The following is an 18272-nucleotide window of genomic DNA, read 5'->3' on the forward strand; positions in this document are numbered from 1 at the left end:
AGAAATCAAAAAGAAGAACTCATGTCAAAAACAAACCGAGATACTGCTTGGCAGACTTCACCTTCAAGACAAATTTCAAGATAAGTTTCCACCAGCAGATTTTCTTCAGATACATTCACCTGTGAAACAGAACCATGTGACATCTGAGAAAGATCTAGCTCAGATGTTTCTTCACAGGCTGATGATGTTAGACTACAGAGTCAGATACATTCCTGTAAAATCAGACAGTCAGACAGAGGGGAACCATCCAAAACCTGTTCAGGTGATTGACATAACTGAGGAAGATTTCAGTAATTTGGGGGCTTTTGTGTTGTACAGTTATTTCATTTTTAACCTTAATTTATATTCTATTCCTTCCTAGTTAAATTTACCCTTTTTAATTTTTCATATTTATTTCCTATCTTATTCATAGCCTTTTCCTTTTTTGTTTTCTTTAGGTCACGAGCAGTTGTCCAAGCATTTCACTACATATCGTACTGTGTATGACTGTGTACGTGACAAATAAAATTTGAATTTGAATTTGAATTTGATTTATTAAGAATGGGTGCAGGCACACATGAGACAGAACAAACTCATTTGCATCCAATGGATGTTCAGATGGCAGTATTTCACTGCTCAGACAGCTTCCTTAAACAGATGATGATTACAAAGCTCTCTCAGTGTCAGTATGCCTTACCTTTGCTTGTCCCTGACCCAGTCACAATGGAGATCGAGTGTCCTCTGTGGACTTTCAAACAAATAACAAAAACCTGGAAGGTAACTGAAGACGGCTCAAACATCGTCACTATGAAGAGTGTTCCAGTGTGCAAAGCTCAGACACCCTTGGTGTCATTTTTCCGCCTGGGTTCTCTGTCAGTGTCTAAATCTCAGCTGATGAACACTTTGATCAACGACCGTCACAGCACCTTCTTCCACAGAAACTGTCCAGGAAGCACCAAGTCTCGTTATCTGATGGATGGTGTGGCAGAGATTGCCTGGTACTGTCCTGCTGGAAAACCCAATGATGCCTTCAATGACTGCATTGCTTTTTGTAATCTTCATGGTGATGCTCCGTTGACTGAAAAACGGCGCGACATACTGATTGAAAAATCTTCCATCAATATTATTCTTTTTGCTTCTCTGCAAAAGCATGAAGAAAGTCAATCATTTATATCAGGTCTTTTTAAATCTCGCAAACCTCTCATTTGTCTCTGTGTTGATGACTGTGATGTTGTAAAGACAACAACTGGACAATACATCATAGGTCTCAAGGACAGAAGCCAGTCAGATGTATCTGAAGAACTGAAACAAATCATTAGAGAAGTTTTATCTGTAGATGGATCCAGCTTGAAACCATCTTTCCAGCTTGAAATGATGGCTGAGGTCTCTGGAATCAGAGTGGATGAAAGCGTCCCAGCCTGTCAAAGAGGGAAATCTGCTGCTATGATAATAATGGATTTGATTAAAAAGAATAACATGGATGTCTCAAAGCTGAAAGATGAATTCCTTCCTTATCGAGGTGATCTGTGGCATCAGTGGAGCAAAATACACAAAGAACTGTATCATCTCAGAGGAGACATCGAAAATGAGAAATGTAAAAAGCAACAACAACTGATGAACATACGCCAGAAACAATGCGCTGCTTCCTGCAGTAAACTGATGGAGTTGTTCATTGAAAGTCTCTCATCTTTGCCACTGACAGACAAACAGTATTTTCTGAAATGGATTCAGATATTAATAGATGATCTCTCCACAGATGAGCTTTCCTCAGTTCTCCAAAGTTATGATAAAAAATGGTCTGAGGTCTTGGCTTTAAAGAACAAATGCAATAAATCAGATGTGTTATCAATAAAACAAACTGAGCTTGAAGAAATTTCCAGAAAACTGCAGTCTGCAACTTTTGGTTTGGAGCACATTTTCAGAGAAATGGGACAGATCTATGAAGCTCATAGAGCAATAGAAGGAGAGAGCAGACACACTGACTGGTCTAAATACCCTGAGCTGGCTGCACAGCTGATGATATCAGGACACCCGATGGAGCTGATGGATGGTGATGCAGGTCACGTGCCTTTAACATGGATCTCCAGTCTTTTAGAGGAAGTCATCAAGAAACTGGGGGACCAGAAAGTTTTTGTGTTGTCAGTTTTGGGCGTACAAAGCAGTGGAAAATCGACAATGCTGAACACCATGTTTGGGTTGCAGTTTGCAGTGAGTGCAGGCAGGTGCACCAAAGGTGTCTTCATGCAGATGCTCAAAGTATCAGAGGAGATGAAGAAAGACTTGAAGTTTGACTATCTTCTAGTGGTGGACACTGAAGGACTACGTGCTCTTGAGCTGGAAGGTAACACCACTCTTCACCATGACAACGAACTGGCAACATTTGTTGTTGGTCTGGGAAACCTGACACTGATCAACATCTTTGGAGAGAATCCATCTGAGATGCAGGACATCCTGCAGATTGTTGTTCAGGCTTTCATGAGGATGAAGAAAGTTAACCTTTCTCCCAGTTGTGTGTTTGTTCACCAGAATGTTACAGATGTCGCAGCAGCAGAGAAAAACATGGAAGGAAAGAGACGCCTGCTAGAAAAACTGGACCAGATGACCAAACTAGCAGCTGAAGAGGAGTTTTCCAGTGCAGAGTGCTTCAGTGACATCATTGAGTTTGATGTCCAAAAAGATGTAAAATACTGTGCCCAGCTATGGGAGGGCAGTCCACCCATGGCTCCTCCTAATCCAGGTTACAGTGAGAGCATCCAAGAAGTGAAGAACACCATCCTCTCTAAAGCTTCAAAGTCTGCTGGGATCACTCTCACACAATTCAAAAACAAAGTCCAGGACCTGTGGAGTGCCCTCCTCAATGAAAACTTTGTTTTCAGTTTTAAAAACACACTTGAAATTGCAGCATACAGAAAACTGGAGTCCCAGTACGCAAACTGGACCTGGGCCCTGAGGAGCAACATGTTGACCATTGAAAACCAACTTCATAACAGAATTGAAAATGGAAATCTTGACAAGGTCGAAGCAAACTATCTTAAAAAAGAATCACATGAAACACATGAAACAATCCAAACGGAAATGACAACATACTTTGAGGAGGACAAAGACAAAGAAATCTTGGCTCAATGGAGAGGCCGATTTGAAACCAAAATTAAAGACTTTTGTGATGAACAGGAGAGCATAGTGAAAAGAAAACTGGATGAAGTTATTCAACAGAAGAAAGCTCGTGAAAAGCTGGATGATGAGAAGAAGGAGTTTGAGGACAAGCTGCTACAGAAGAGCAAAGAGCTCGCTCAGCAGCTGAAGGATAAGGCCAATGACGAAGAAGAGCTAAACCAACAGTTCAGCTCTGTTTGGAGTGACTGGGTCACTGAATTGACAGCAGATACTAAACCTGTTGAAGACATCAACTTGAAAGAAGATCAGTTTATTATCCTTAAAGAACTTGGTTTTGAAGAGACTCTGATAAATGAACGCAAACAAAATGGCAGATACAAGGACATGTCAAGGCTTGGAGATTATACAGATTATGTCATCCTTCCAAAGAAAGGAAATCTCTCTGACACAAGTGAATCAACTCAAGATATTGAGGAGGATAACAATCACACAAGTAGACCAGAAGAACATGTTTCAGGACCTGTCAGAAATGCTTGGGAATATATAAAAAAAACATTTAGATACAATTCAAAAACAAAAAAAACCCAACATAAATCACACAGTGCTTTATCCTGGAATGAACAGCAAGAGATCAGACTGCTTATTGACAAAGCTGACAAACAGTCACTTGATGCAATTAAAGACAAACCTGTGGCTACAAGAGGCTACACACAAACTCACTTGCACGAGGTGGCCAAAAACGTAAAAGAAGAAGTGAAGAATTTCCCAATGATATATAATTTGAAAAAGGAGTTTACAGTCGATCTCATACTGTATGTGTTTGACAGAGCAGAGAGTTGGCTTCTAGACTCCCAGAAGAAATTTAAAATGAACACAGATGCACTGACTTATTTAGAAAGCAAGAAAACACAGTTTTACACAGTCTTTAGAAGCTTTTGCAAAGAAAGCTCATCTGCTGTTGTGCTTGCAGAATTGATCTGTGAAAGGTTGAAAGCTTCCACTGTTGAGGCTGTCTGTAACAAGACTGCCATTGGTCTGGCTGGAGAGATGAGGTGTAATTTCCCAGCATTCAATGGGAACAGGCTGAACTTGGAGAAACATGTGCTGAAGTCACTCGCTGAGAATGAAAACTTTAATGATTTCATCACCTACATCAGAAATCCAAGGAGACAAACAGAAGCTTTTATAAAAGCAGAAGTAGAGAAATACATCTTCATAGATCACAGAGATAAAACTGTGAATATACTCAAGAAAAATGTTGATGATGTCAACTCACTGATGAGTCAAGCTTTATCTACAGCAACACAGAATGTCCAAAGTCAGGGAGGAGACATAAAGATGTGGCTGAAGGAATTTTCTAGTTTGCTAAAAGATGAGTTAACTCTTCATACCATTTCTTCTCAAAACTTCAGTGACATCAATGATTTTGAGTTTCTAAAGGAAGAGATAAAGAAAAGACTCGATTCCATCATTGAGCAAACTAGCAGCCTCTCTTTGGGGAAACTGAAGGAATCCAGGTTAAAACCTGATGAAATCCTCATTGATCAGCTGTGTAAGTGCTGCTGGGTAACGTGTCCCTTCTGTGCAGCTGTTTGTACCAACACCATTGAAGGTCACAGTCCTGATGACCACAGCGTCCCTTTTCATTGACTCTCTGGAATCAAAGGATGGCACAAAAGAGGCACAGTGGAATTCAGCGTCAATTTTTGCACAACAAATGTTGCAAGTGATGGCAGATTTTATCCTCATCATAATTCAGAGAAATCTGTTCCCTATAAACTGTACAGAACTGCTGGTCCAGAGTATGCTAACTGGAGAATCATCCCTGATGAGTCTAAGCTGGCGTACTGGAAGTGGTTTGTGTGTCGATTTCAAAATCAGCTGGAAGGGTACTATAAGTACAAATTCCAGGGAAGAGGAGAGATTCCTAGTGAGTGGAAAAAAATCCCTAAGGATGAAGCTATTAAAAGTCTGGATGAAATGTGTTAAAGCATCAGAGAAACAAAACCCTTCAGTTTTGGTTTCACATTGTAACTCATTACTCAAATGAGTAGAGTTTTTAGTGTCATAAGTAAAAGTGCAGGGCTTGTAGAGATGACAGCATTGCTACAGGGAAGCAGAAGTAGTGTCTGAGATTATACTGTTTTTTAATGTGATAATGGCTTAACATTTAAAAGTAACTATTATTAATATGTTCTTTTACAATAAATACTTTCTCTATGGATTATACTGGAACAAATAACTTGATTTTACTTTTTTCTTTTCAGGTTCTTTTGTTCAGGTTGTTATAGATCATGTAAAATTATAATTCTTCATTCCTTTTTTTGTCTTTCACATACAATAATAATATTAATAATAATAATATATTCTCAGTCATCTGAATGTGTTTCAAATTGATTTTCTGTAATGTGTTTTTGTCATCATGTTTAAATAATGACATATATTGATCCTCATATATTGATTCTCAGTTGGTCTAATCACAGTTAGAGAAACACAACTGTTTTTTTATATTACATGAAAATTCATTCACAGATTTAAGGCTGATTTGTTTTGTTTACCTAGTTGGTACATTTAAAACTAGTTATCCAGACTGAGTTTACTTAAATTAGAATTTTATCCTGTTTTTCTCCATTTTATCCTGAATATTGTCCTAACTATTGTTTTTATGATAAAATCTTTTTACAGGTTTTTATAAGTGTGCCATTCAGTAACAAGTATAAGATGAACATTGGTGTTATCTGTGTGCAAATGCGTTATGATAAAATAAAAGACTTTCTTTCTGACATGCAGTGAAAATTGTGTGGCATTTATATACTTAGAACTGAGTCTTTCTATTTTGTGTTTGTGTGGGTTCTCTTCAGGTACTTTCTCCCACAGTCCAAAGACATGCAGTCAGTGGGGACAGGTTAATTGGTAATTCTAAATTGCACTTAGGTACCCTTAACATGGGTAAGCGGAAGAGGATGGATGGATGAACTGTTATAGGACCTGCAGTCTTCATCATTCAGCACTTGCCCTTCTTCTATTGCACTTTTATCTTTGTGATTGCTAATAGTTATATGTTTCTTGGTAATTCTTGTTAGGCGGATGTGATTACTATGTGGTAGCTAAAAGAAACAGAGTTAGGGGGCTTTTTGGTGTTGTGTTGTTCTGTTTGTTTATTTAAATTATTATAGGTTAAGGTTTTGTAGTAATAGTTTTAATGAAGTGCCAGTAAAAAAAAAGACATGTTCAAGAGCAGAAGGGGTGGGCATTTGTAAGTACTTATCAGCTGTTTTTACTGTTTTATAGTCTAAATTTAGTTTCTCCCACACAAAACAGCTTTCAAGCACTTCCACTGACAAATGGCTGCAATACTAGAGTATATAGTCGCAACGGTAGAGAACGTGTTCAGTAAACCTACCAGTACAACAGCATACAAAACTGTATTACAAGTTCAGGTCTTCCATGAAAAATTCCTAATTTAATAATTAAAGGATAAAATTAGCTTGATAAATACCGAAGTTTTTCGAACTACCACTTTAACCTGTTTTGCTCAAAATGACGTCATAGCTACTGATGATTTAAGGTCATGTCAGTCAGACCTTTCTCCAGTTGTATTTTGATGCATTATGATCTCTGCAAGATTCTGGCACAGATTTAACTAACCATAAATAGGCAGAGTAACATAACTATAAATCGACAGAGTAGAAGATAAACCAATATTGATTATAAAATAAATAATCTTGAAAGAAAATAAACATTTGTTTTAATTAACGGTCAAAAAATTAATTCCTAAAGAAAGCTATTACAGCATTTTCCACATTTACTCATAAGTTTGACCTCCCGATCTACTGCCATTGATAAAAGCTGACGAACTAATAGCGCCCCAGAAGTTCAGAGGAAGGTTTCTGCTGCCCCCTGGTGTTTGGCTGTAGTATATGCCTGGATAGAAGCATTTACAGTCTCTACCAGTGTTGACATGCAGGTGGAGCCCTTAGGTTCCTAAACAAGATCACAAATCACTCGCAGCTTTCACACAACCGCGCCATTTATAAACTCGCACCTACTGTTCTAAAAAAAAAAAAAGCAAAAAAAAACAAACAAAAAAAGGACAGTGGTTGGGGGTGATGGTAAGAGTGTTATGCACTGCATTTTCATCATTTATCCCCCAATCATCCAACATACTGAAAGAATAGGTTCCACCTTAAGATATGTGCTGATTTAGGGAAATAAAGCAGTTAAAATTAAAATTAACACCTCGCTCAAAATGTACCTTAAAGGAATAATTAAGCATATAAGTACAACTGCTCAGTATATGCTTGAGGCAAATGTTGTGTTACCTTAGTTAACACAGGTCTGTGTACTTTGCTGCAACTCTGGTAGTCTTCCTTTGTGGTAAGGCCAACACCTCACTGGGTGCCACAGTCCTGATTAATTCTGCTCTCTGACATTTCATGTGGTTTCATGCACTTTTATGGACTGAGACAGGAACGACGTTTTATTAATGAGACCTCATTTAGAAATAGAGGCAGCATTTGGATGCAGCTGGTCTCTGCTTAAACCGTGTGGTTTTTACATGTTTTGCATCTAGTTTTAATTAATGTAAAACATGCAAAACATATGTGCGATATATGGATGTGTGATACCATTAGTTCAGTTTCAGCCGTCACGGTGTTTATTAAGCCGCACATTGTAATGACAAACTGATTTTGATCCTGTGTGTATATTATATGCAATGAAAAAATTTCAAATTGTATGTTAATTAATAAAAAAAATGCATGATTAAGATCGAAGGTCTGAAATGTTGCGTCGTTCTGATCATAAGCTGGGTTTCTCAGGGAGCCTTTCCCCTCATGAAAGTTAAAAGTTGTGGTGTTGCCCTAAAACAAAGTCCGTGCTTTGTGAACTTCAACATCAGAGGCCACGAGCTGGTTAAAGGTTATATGTAAGCAGGGTGTGCAAATGTTGAACTACGATAACTGATAATCAGTGAATGGCTGGTGTTATTTGATACCATATCTCAATAGATTTTGTAGGATGAATGAATCAAAGAGTACAGTGAACTTATGTTCAGCAAACATGATTTGAGCTTTGTAACTGGGTTATGCTGCTAAAAAGGTAAAAAGATGCCATCAGAAGATGGGTAATCAGCAACAATACTTAAGTAGGTTGTGGGATTTTAAACAAGGCAGGATGCTTTGTTGTTTGCCGCTGCCATTTGAATGTTGCAGTAGAAACTAAGACTCACGAGACCAGGAAATCGTTTTTCAGCCTTCTGTTGTCCAGTTTTGGTGAGCTTTTTAGAATTGTAGCCTCAGATTTCTGTTCTTAGCAGACATGAGTGGCATCTAATGTGGTCTTTTGCTGCCATAATCCACCCACCCTCTTCGAAGTTCAATGTGTTCTGCACTCAGAGATGCTCTTCTGCATCTTTGAGATGTAATAAGTTGCTGTCTTGACTTCCCGTCAGTTTAAAGCAGTTGAGCCATTCTTCTCTGAAATCAAGTGCACATTTTCTCCCAGAGAACTTGACCATTCTGTGAAAACCCAGTGACTGTAGAAAAATCCCACATCAACATTTTGTGAAATACAAAGATCTCTCCGGCAGTAACAACATCATTCAGAGTTACTTAAATCACCTTTCTTCTTCATTGTCTAAGGAGCTTGGAAAGAAAAGCATCTGGACTTTAAGCTGCTTGAAGACATTTCACCTCTCATCCAAGAAGCTTCTTCAGTCCCAGATTTAAACCCTGTGGGAGTATCCCCCCAAGAGGGAAAAAAGGACCCCCTAATGATCCTCTACCTAATCACATGAGCCAAGGTGCGAAAACGAGTGTAGGTCACAATCACCCATGGTTTCAAGTGAGCTCATTGGGAAACCTAGCCCCACCCTATCATGGGATTTCCTGAGGTCAGATGGACCAGGGTATGAGTGGGCGTTAAGGGGTCTGGAAGGGATCTCAAAACTGGATTATAGATGGCAGACAGTTGGTGTCATAAGCCACCGCCTCTGTTCAAAGATGGTCGCTCACAGTGGACATAGATGGCTTCTTTCACTCCTCTTTCAAACCATCTGTCCTCTGTGCCCAAAATGTGAACATTGGCATCCTCGAAAGAGTGTCCTTTGTCTTTTATATGCAGATGGACCGCCGAGTCTTGTCCTGTGGAGGTGGCTCTTCTATGTTGTGCCATGCGTTTATTAAGTGGCTGTTTGGTCTCTCCAATGTAGAGGTCTGGGCATTCCTCGCTACACTGTACAGCATACACCACATTGTTCAGTTTGTGTTTAGGAGTTTTGTCTTTCGGATGATTCCTCATTCATTGTAGCTTCGTGCTATTAACACTGAAAAATTCTCTGAGAAATGATAGATGGCACATGTCCCGTGATGGTGCGAGTGATTTTCAATAACTTTATTAAAACCATATTGTGACACAGACCAGAACACTTACAGAGCACACAACAGAAATAAATACCATCATGTGTACAGCGCTCATTGCCGAACAGAATTATTGCAGCTGGCTTTTGATTTATGTCATCCAGAAAGGGAGAGGGCATGCTATGTCATCAGACAGAGATACCACCAGGAGCTGGGCTCAGTGTGCCAAACACCCTGCCTGCTTTTTGACCGTAGAGAGCAGTTCCTTAAACACGTCATCGGCTCTGATATACAGCTAGGCTGCGTCTCAATCTAAAACAATCAGCTCCTGCTCAGCTCCGCTCGAGGAGGCATCGGGCTGCTTTAATCAAGGTCCATGTCAGGCTTGCTCTCTGTAGTTTCTGAGGCAGGATTGCCCGCAGCCTCGGTCGTTCCCTTGTCTGCCGCTGCTTCCTGGGGTTTCTCCTGGCCGTCGACGGGCCCGTTCTGCTCTGCAGGGGTCTCCTCTTTGGGAAGCTCCACTTTGGGTTTGGGCTTGGTCACGATCGGGTTACAAGCACCGAAAAGCTCCTGTGGAAAAATGAAATGATGGGTTGATTCAATAAAAACTGAACTAACCCTACAGTCTAATATTCCTAGTGCTTACAATCTTAAACTCACCCTTGTTTTTGCTTTAATGTCTTTGACTTTGACAGATGGATCCACCGCCAGGCTCTGTTTGCTCTGCTGGTTCATGGCACTGTTCATCCAGATCATTGCATCGTTGTTCAGTTTGTCCACCTTGTTTACATCTGCCTCATCTAAATGGTCATACTGCTCATCCTGGAAATCAAACAGGCAATATTATGTGCTGTGCAGGCAACAGAAGCTATTAATAGTAGTTCTCATGTCTTTTAAACAATACCGTGTAAACATATTTAAAAACAAATACATTTCTTAATACTGTAGTTAATAGTAGTCACCTTCATTTTGTAGGCTTCGATAAATTTCATGTACTGCTGGATTTGTTTTCCCAGCTCATCAAAAGCTTTAGGTCTCTCTTCAGACTCTGCATACCTGTCCTGAATCGGCTGACCAAGTTTCTGCAGAGCACACCATAAACACATCAGTTAGAGGAATCAATATGTGATCAGATTAAGACAAGAAACATAAATAAAGAAATAAAAAGAAATCAGCGCAATAATCACCTTCAACTCTGCCAGTTTGTCAATGTACACCTGTTTGGGTTGGTCCTCTCCATCTTCATACAGCCAGTTTTCAGTATCCTCCAGCTTTAAGGACAAAACATCTCGGTCCTAAAGAATTAGAATGATTTCACATTATGTCGAGGGACGTTGAATCTGCTGCTAATTACATCACGGCTTATCTTAAACGATGAATGAGACGATGCTCTTCACTCACAGTTTCGCTGACGAACTTCTCCAGCATGCCGTGCAGTTTGTCCCTCATTTCGTACACGTACTCTTCTACATTATTCTTAGCGTCGTTCCTCTCCTTCTCCAGCTTATCCTGCATGATCATCTTGCCCTGAGGAGAACAAACACAGCCATTCTTACTCCCAGGCGAGATGACTGGATTGTGTAATGTCAGTGTGAGAGATGGGTGAAAATATAGGTACCTCATTTTCTACAAAAAGATTGAGCATGTCGTTTGCTAGCTGCCACTGTGGGTTGTTTTCAATTGGAAGCTCCAGAACTTTTGTCTTGACTTTGGGTTTTTTGGCTTGTGGAGGCTGATCGGACTTCTTCTCACCCTTGTTCTCCTCTGTGGAAGTCTAAGGAAAAAAAGAAAAGGTATAACAAAATATAAACACACAGAATGAAACAACTGTATTATAACATTTACAGTCTAATGAATTTGCTTCATAAGGATAAAACATAAAAATCAAAACATTTCAGGGTTCTAACATAAAGACTTTAATCTGGGCTATCAATATTTAACTGATTCTACACAAACATCTCACCTCCATCTCTTCACTCTCTCGTGGCGTCTTCTCTTCTGTTTCTTTCTGAGCCTCTCCCTGAGTCAGCTGCTCATCCTGATCTGTCTGCATTTTGCTCTGCTGTGGGAAGAAATTTAAGAAGTCTTTAAGAAGAAGCATCTCACAATGAGTACCGCATGACTCTTTGTGATGAACCGTTTGTCCAAACTACCTCTCCATCTTTGTCGGCAGCCTGTTCTGTTTCCATTGGTTCCTCTGCCTCATCAGACTTCTGCACTTCAACCAGAGAGGCGCTGGACACACTAAAGATTCCGTGAATGTTCACCCGCACTTTCACTTTCACTTTGGAACTCTCACCTGATGCCTGGGGGACAACTTTCTGGATCATAAACTGACCTGTGGAAATAAAGGGTTAAAAGGAGTAAAGATAAAAAAAATTAACTAGGAAAAATAGGTTTAGTGAAGCTTGTTAATCGCTGCCTGTCATATCCCACAGTCATTAAAAAGATATCACTCAGGGTCAGTTATAGGTCTGCATTTATTAAAAAAAACAAAAACAAACAAACAAAAAAAACCCTAGGGAGACTGCAACATATTATTAAAACCTGGAATGATAAAGGTGAACCGTGATGTATTAGGTAGAAACTGATCAGAGAGAAAGAGGGAAAAAAAAGATGATTACTGGAGATCATTTTAAAATTTAGTGAGATCAAACTGGTAAAACAAAACAAAAAACTAACACACAAAAAGGCCACATTTAATAGTGAAATTAAGAGGATTTCAAGCACAAGGAACTCAAAGCATTGGGCCTAAACAGCTGTGTAGCCTTAAGAAAAACTCTTATCAGTGAGACTAATAAAAAAGGCTTCAGTTGGCAGAAGGAACATAAAAATTGGACTCTGGAGCGACGGAAAAAGATCATGAGGTCTGTAAAGGATTTACTGTGATGGTCACATCGTGGTACAAAGAAAAGTGGATTAAGTGATGCACTCATCATCCATAGTGTAGAGTACAAGCTTATGAGAGCAGTGTTGATGATGTGGCATTACTTCAGTTGGTCAGTTCTTGGTTCAACAACATTCTGCACCCAAAACTTCACCTGACAATCTGGATATAGTGAGTCAACAGGTTTTTCGATCATAGGATTTTTTTCTTCATCTTTATCATCGATGGTTCAATTTGTGAAGGAGTTGTTCAGGTATCACGAGACATCAGTTTCAATGGGACACCAACTGGTCCAGACATTAACCCAACTTTTTAGGGTGTGCTGGAGAAGACTATACACAGTGGTCCACCTCTTCACTCGTGAACACAAGATCTTGGTGAGATACTAATGTGATTCTGGACACAGATAAATCTTAAGACATTGCATACGCTTATTGAAAAGAAGTGATGGCAAATGAGCACCATCATCAAAGCTTATGGGGTCCAACTGCACATTAGTGTGTGACTTTGTTTGGCCAGGCAGTAAATTTGAAAGTGAGGAAAGGTACACCAACCAAGATATTTTTCTAAGGACTTTATGGGGGGGGGAAATAAAAACTTATAGGTACAAATCTAGCTGTGTGTCTGCTTGATGTGTAGGTAACCAAGTTTTAGGAAGGTTTCATTTCTTACCTATAGTGGGATCTGGATAAGGCAGCTCATTAGGGGAACTGTAGTAAGCCTCCAAAGAGAAAGGCTCTTTCCGGTAGAAAGTCAGCACTTTGGAAAAGGGCGCAGCATGGTTTTTGGGAAACACCTCACAATCACTGCAACAAATGAATATTAAATTACATTACGGTAACTAAGATAAATGTCAGCATAAATAAATAATGATGACTATAATAATAATAATAAAAATGAAAAACAAAGAAGCCTTTTTCTTTTTTTACCTCACACCATCCTCTGCAGCAGAATGCCATTTCAAAGAGATGGGATATGGAACGGCATCTGTGATGGAGAATTCACGGACTTTGAAGGCCGGAGACAGGATTGCGCACTGAGGAGAGAGATGGCCTTGTGTCAATGAGCACTGCAGTAGCATTATATTATATTAACTCCTCTCAATCATCAACACTTGTTAAAGTTTGCCAGATGCAAACAACTGATTATTTTCCAGTAGACAGAATAAAACCCGACTGCATTGTACCTGCAGAGCGCATCCTCTGGCCACAGCTTCATCAGCATTCAGTGTAGTGCTCAACTCCTTTCCAAAGAATTTGCTGATTCTCTCTTTGACAGCTGGGATTCTAGAAGCACCGCCGACTATCTCAACCGCATAGATGTCTTCTTTCTTCAGTTCTTATGAAATAAAAACAAAGTTTAATCTTAAACATGAAGAAAAACTAATGAGTTCCTTTTTTAAACTCAATTAGACAAAAACTAAATTAAACTTACTGGCCTGTTCCAACAGACTCTGCAGAGGGGGTTCTACTCGGGCCAAAATGTCAGCACACATCTCTTCAAACTGAGCCCTGCAAAAGAAAAGAGGAACATGCCGTTAGATGTAAAGTAGATATCAACAATCAGCAAAAAAAAAAAAAAATCACTTTCTTGTCGAACTACCTGTTCATTTTTCCAGTGACATCGATGTCATTCATGAAGCACTCGATGTTGAGTGGCAGGTCAGAGGAGTTAGCGCTCATCAGTTTCTTCAGTTTTTCAGACTCCTGGTAGAGCCTGACCAGAGCCCGGGGCTTTGACTTCACATCAAGCTTGTACTTTTTGCCAAATTCCTCGCAGAAATGTTTAACGACAACCTCGTCAAAATCCTTTCCTCCCAACAGCGGGTCACATGCTGTGGCAAGAACCTGAGCGGCAGGGTAAAGAGTTATGGTTATGACACAAACTCAGTTGTAGACTGATAAACTGTGTGCAGTGCACTGGGATGTCTACACACCTTGAGTTTGCCTTTATTAAAGGCACACACAGATGTCTGGTATCCAGAATGGCCCAGGTCCACAAACACCACATTCCTGGCCTTCTCCTCAGGAGCAGGCAGATCCTGTTTGTAGATTCCATAAGCCAAGGCAACTGCAATCGAGTCAATTAGAATTTTTAGGTGTACCTTATTAACTAGTTAGAAAACGGAAGCTTACAAACAACACCAAGCTAGAGTGGCTTTGTATGACTCAAAGCTCAAAATAATCCTTATCTGATAATTAACTATTTTATTTATACTGGGCAGTGATGTAGCCCTTTTAGTGACTGATATGATCATATTATGATATCTCCTTTTAAGAAAAAAAACTGTTTGAAATTTGAGTATGTAGAGCATTCGACTGATTTGAGCATCCACCACTTTGAATATGACAGAAAATGATCAAGAGCAGAATAGGTCTCAATTACTGTCAGATCAGAGTTGGTTAGTGAGATGCACTTCCTTGCCTAAAAGCTCTGGTACAGACCTGCAGTTGTCTCATTCATCAGCCTCAAGCAGTTGAGTCCAGCAATCTGAGCAGCATCTACTACAGATCTCCTCTCAGCATCAGTGTAGTAGCAAGGAACCTGGTTAGAACAGAAGGGAGTCCATTGATTAGTCTGGTTAATCAGCCCGCAAGGTGGCACACACTATGATTTGATTCTGATCTTTCTCAGCTGGTAAACAGTAGATAATTTGGTCACACGACTATGCTCTCATGTTAAGCAATGCAATGTATCTGTGTCTGAATTACAGCAAAGTCACAGACTGAATGTCACACGCATCTTTAGCATTTGCAACAGGTTTTTATTGTTTTGAAGGTTGGAAATGCTTGTGTATGATTGCTGAGAAATAAACTTTCACTGCCAATTTGAAAAGAACTGAGCAATTAAAAAAAAACAACTTATAAGCAACATTCTCAAAAATGAATCTCTCATCCAACTCCAGTCAGCTGTCCTCTGCTCTGCTGCTTGGAAGAGTTAAGCATAATGGAACATAAATCACGTATCTGCCTGCTGCAAGTTCTGGTTTAGAGTGCAGCAGATCTCCAGAGCAGAAGGATTACTACTGTAACCACTAGAAGTTCTTGGAGGAGAGTTTAATTATTAATTCTAAAATAAGTCTGATGCACAATCAAAGGTCATGGGTTTATGATAGAATATGGATGATTCAATAATTAAGACTGGATTTAGTGAAACCAAACTATGTAAAACATAGACTCTCTGTTGTATGCCATTCTCTCAGAGCTTGTGTATTATTCTATTAACCTACTTAATGAAAGACAGATTCAGGACAAGTCTGATCAAGTAACATGACAAATGCATGTGTGTGAGGCATGGACTTGTTATGACAGCATACTTACAGACACAACGCAGTCAGCCACGGGCTTCTTCAGGGCGTTCTCTGCCGTCTCCTTGAGCTTGGTGAGAAGCATGGCGGTGACCTGTTCGATGCTGAATACCTTTTCCTCCTCCATGTACATCACCTTTAACAAAAATCCAATTGACAGACATGGAAGTTTATTACGCGTCAGCTCAAAATGAGTGTTTTGTATAGTAGCAGATTTTTAAAAAATATTCCAGTTAGTGACACAGAGCAGCAAAAGGTTCTCAGAGGTTTTCAATTAGATCCTCAAAGAAAAACAAACCCATTATCAGCTGCTAGAGAAAATGTCAGACCAAGTTTACTATAAAGTCAGGTCTGGAAAAAGAATACCAAAATTTTAACTATAATGCAAATGTTCCCTCTTCTTCTCTTACCTTGATGCCTGTTGTTCCCGAGGGCATTTGTGCAATATCGTAGACCATGTTTTCTTTGAGGGACTGCACATATGGATCTGAAAATGCCCTGCCATGAAACTTCTTGAACCCTTGGACTGTGTTCTTGCAGTTTGTGACAACCTGTTTAATGAGAGAAAGACAAGAAAAATGTTTAATTGACACACAAATACTAACTGCACAAACTGTCAATTTATGACTTGGCAAATTGATTTGTGTTGGTGCAGTTTCTGTGTAGAGTTGTTCATGCTCTGTGCACTGTGTGATGAAGCGACCCCCACCCCGGTCTCCTGGGCAAAACCTGTACCCAGCACCTCTCAGCTTCTCGTGAAAACATACCTGGCTTTTTGCAGCTGCACCAATTGATCGATTCCGGGGTCCAAAAGAAACACATGCTCTAAAAACAGAAAACACAATTCACCTCTCTCATCTACAACAATTGCTTCACAATGGTGCAGTTAGTTCACCAACTGGCGATATAATATTAACCCTTTCACGTGTATTTTTTAAGATTCTGAAATCACAATTCTATGGTCCTTTATCTGGTTTTTCTGTAGACCGAGAGCGTTAAAAATGAAGCACAATAGGCTGATAATGTGGTTTTGACAGCCTGGTTCCGGCCTCCTCCCGTCAGCCTGCAGTAAAACATCCATCACCTGACTAGTTAGGTCACTTAACGACCTTTAAATATTTTTTCGATGGTATTAATGTATTCAAACCCCAAAAGAAACAATAAATTAAAATCAAGTTATCCCAGGGTTTCTTTTCTCCAACAATTTCGTTCCGGCTTGCTAGCATTAGCTTTAGCACTCACATGCTGTTTCCTGTTGTGAAATCTGTTAGCATGCTAACTAGCTAGCAATGTTAGCTTCACTCAATATTAGGATATAGAAAAGTGCATTCATTCACATTCTGTAGGCGTTATCAACGCAGACGATAGATTGCAAAGCATCCTCAATGATGTGACTAGTCGTACTTACGGTGTACATCGATCGCTGTATTCATTGGCGACAGTTTCAATCCCTCCGGCTCGGGCTACTGCTACATAGCAGTTTAAAAACCCGACGTCAAAGCCTACAACTGACATTATCGCTAGTTAACTTGGTAGTGTGGAGTTACAAGGAGGAACAAAAATACAGTTCGGTGCTCAAAGTGACAACGGTGGCTACAGAAGCTCTCAGTCAGCGGACGGTGATACACCCTTGTTCTTCTTGTTCCATGAAGCTGAGCAGCAGCATGCGGTACGCCGGCAGATGCGTGACAGCGTTCAGGAATTTTCTGTCTGTGCACTGACCAATAGCATCCGACTGCGGGGACCAGAGATGTCATGCGCCACCTACAGCTCAGACCCGGTATCGCATCAGCAGGTCTTTTTTTTTTTCCTTTGGGGGTCGCAAAAGCGGATCATGTGATTCCTTCTCACCGTTCATAGCATCCTCTTCTGTCACACCAACCCTCTGCATGTCCTCCTTTGGTACATCCATGAATCTTTTTTGTGGCCTTTCTCTTTTCCTCCTCGGTGGAAGCTCTATATCCATCCACCAACTCTTTCTCATATCTTCATGGCATGGGTCATCATCTTTATCGCTGTATATTTACTACCACTCGGTCTGTCACACTTGTTTCTTCTCTTCTCTATACCTCTGGAATCCTTACACTCTCCATGACTGTGTTAAATTATCTGGTTAAAAACTCAGCTGAGCTCTGCATACCTCCACATGTATGTTATCTAAACCAACTGCCTTTCCACTCATTCTTTTTATAGCTGCCATCATTTCCTCCTGCTAATCCTCTGCACTTCCTGATTTACATCTTCCTCTCTCTCTCTCATTTTATACATTCATCAGGTCCTCAAAGTACTCCTTCCACCTTCTTAGCACACCCTGGTCACTGATTAGTACATGCCCATCTCTATCCATAATCACCCTAACCTGTTGGACATCCCAGTATCTCACTAGAGTCTGTATGATCGCTGTCTGACTTCTGGTAGCTGTAGCGTCAACCATTTGCAGGTTGGTATTTTCTTAAGTATCACAGCTACTTCAAATCAGCTGTAATAAAATTGTCTGGCTGTTAAGACTTCTGATTATGTTTCTGGCAACTCTCACCAGCTAAACATATCAAGGAGTCACATCAGCAAATCAGCATCAGGTGATGCAAAATCATGTTGTTACAACAGTGTGTTCTTTTACTTTGAC

At 40.0% G+C, this 18272-nt stretch overlaps 2 protein-coding genes across 2 annotated transcripts; one reads left to right on the forward strand and one right to left on the reverse strand.

The window, feature by feature from the left end:
- The first annotated feature begins 536 nt into the window (after positions 1-536).
- On the forward strand, positions 537-5876 carry LOC101485858 (interferon-induced very large GTPase 1). The gene has a single exon (XM_024805412.2). It carries the CDS (start codon positions 541-543, stop codon positions 4741-4743), a length of 4203 nt encoding a protein of 1400 aa, XP_024661180.2. The 5' UTR covers positions 537-540; the 3' UTR covers positions 4744-5876.
- A 3595-nt stretch (positions 5877-9471) lies between these two features.
- Positions 9472-17369, reverse strand: hspa4b (heat shock protein 4b). Its single transcript, XM_004540943.6, has 19 exons — positions 17055-17369; positions 16414-16471; positions 16057-16197; positions 15660-15782; positions 14784-14883; positions 14276-14409; positions 13942-14186; positions 13774-13850; positions 13526-13677; positions 13269-13375; positions 13012-13145; positions 11606-11790; positions 11416-11514; positions 11071-11226; positions 10854-10979; positions 10640-10747; positions 10415-10534; positions 10113-10274; positions 9472-10022 (listed from the first exon to the last, which is right to left on the reverse strand). The coding sequence occupies exons 1-19, from the start codon at positions 17159-17161 to the stop codon at positions 9816-9818; spliced, it is 2541 nt and encodes an 846-aa protein (XP_004541000.1). The 5' UTR covers positions 17162-17369; the 3' UTR covers positions 9472-9815.
- Between the last annotated feature and the right edge of the window lie 903 nt (positions 17370-18272).

This window comes from Maylandia zebra, linkage group LG2 (genome assembly GCF_041146795.1).
Source record: "Maylandia zebra isolate NMK-2024a linkage group LG2, Mzebra_GT3a, whole genome shotgun sequence".
Lineage (NCBI taxonomy): Eukaryota > Metazoa > Chordata > Actinopteri > Cichliformes > Cichlidae > Maylandia > Maylandia zebra.

Coding starts and splice junctions, on each gene's coding strand:
- LOC101485858 (XM_024805412.2), top strand. CDS start 541: ATGGGTGCAGGCACACATGAGACAGAACAAACTCATTTGCATCCAATG.
- hspa4b (XM_004540943.6), bottom strand. CDS start 17,161: ATGTCAGTTGTAGGCTTTGACGTCGGGTTTTTAAACTGCTATGTAGCA. Junction 14,884..15,659: donor TGGCTGACTGCGTTGTGTCT/GTAAGTATGCTG, acceptor TGTTCTAACCAG/GTTCCTTGCTACTACACTGA. Junction 10,275..10,414: donor TCGAAGCCTACAAAATGAAG/GTGACTACTATT, acceptor TTTGATTTCCAG/GATGAGCAGTATGACCATTT.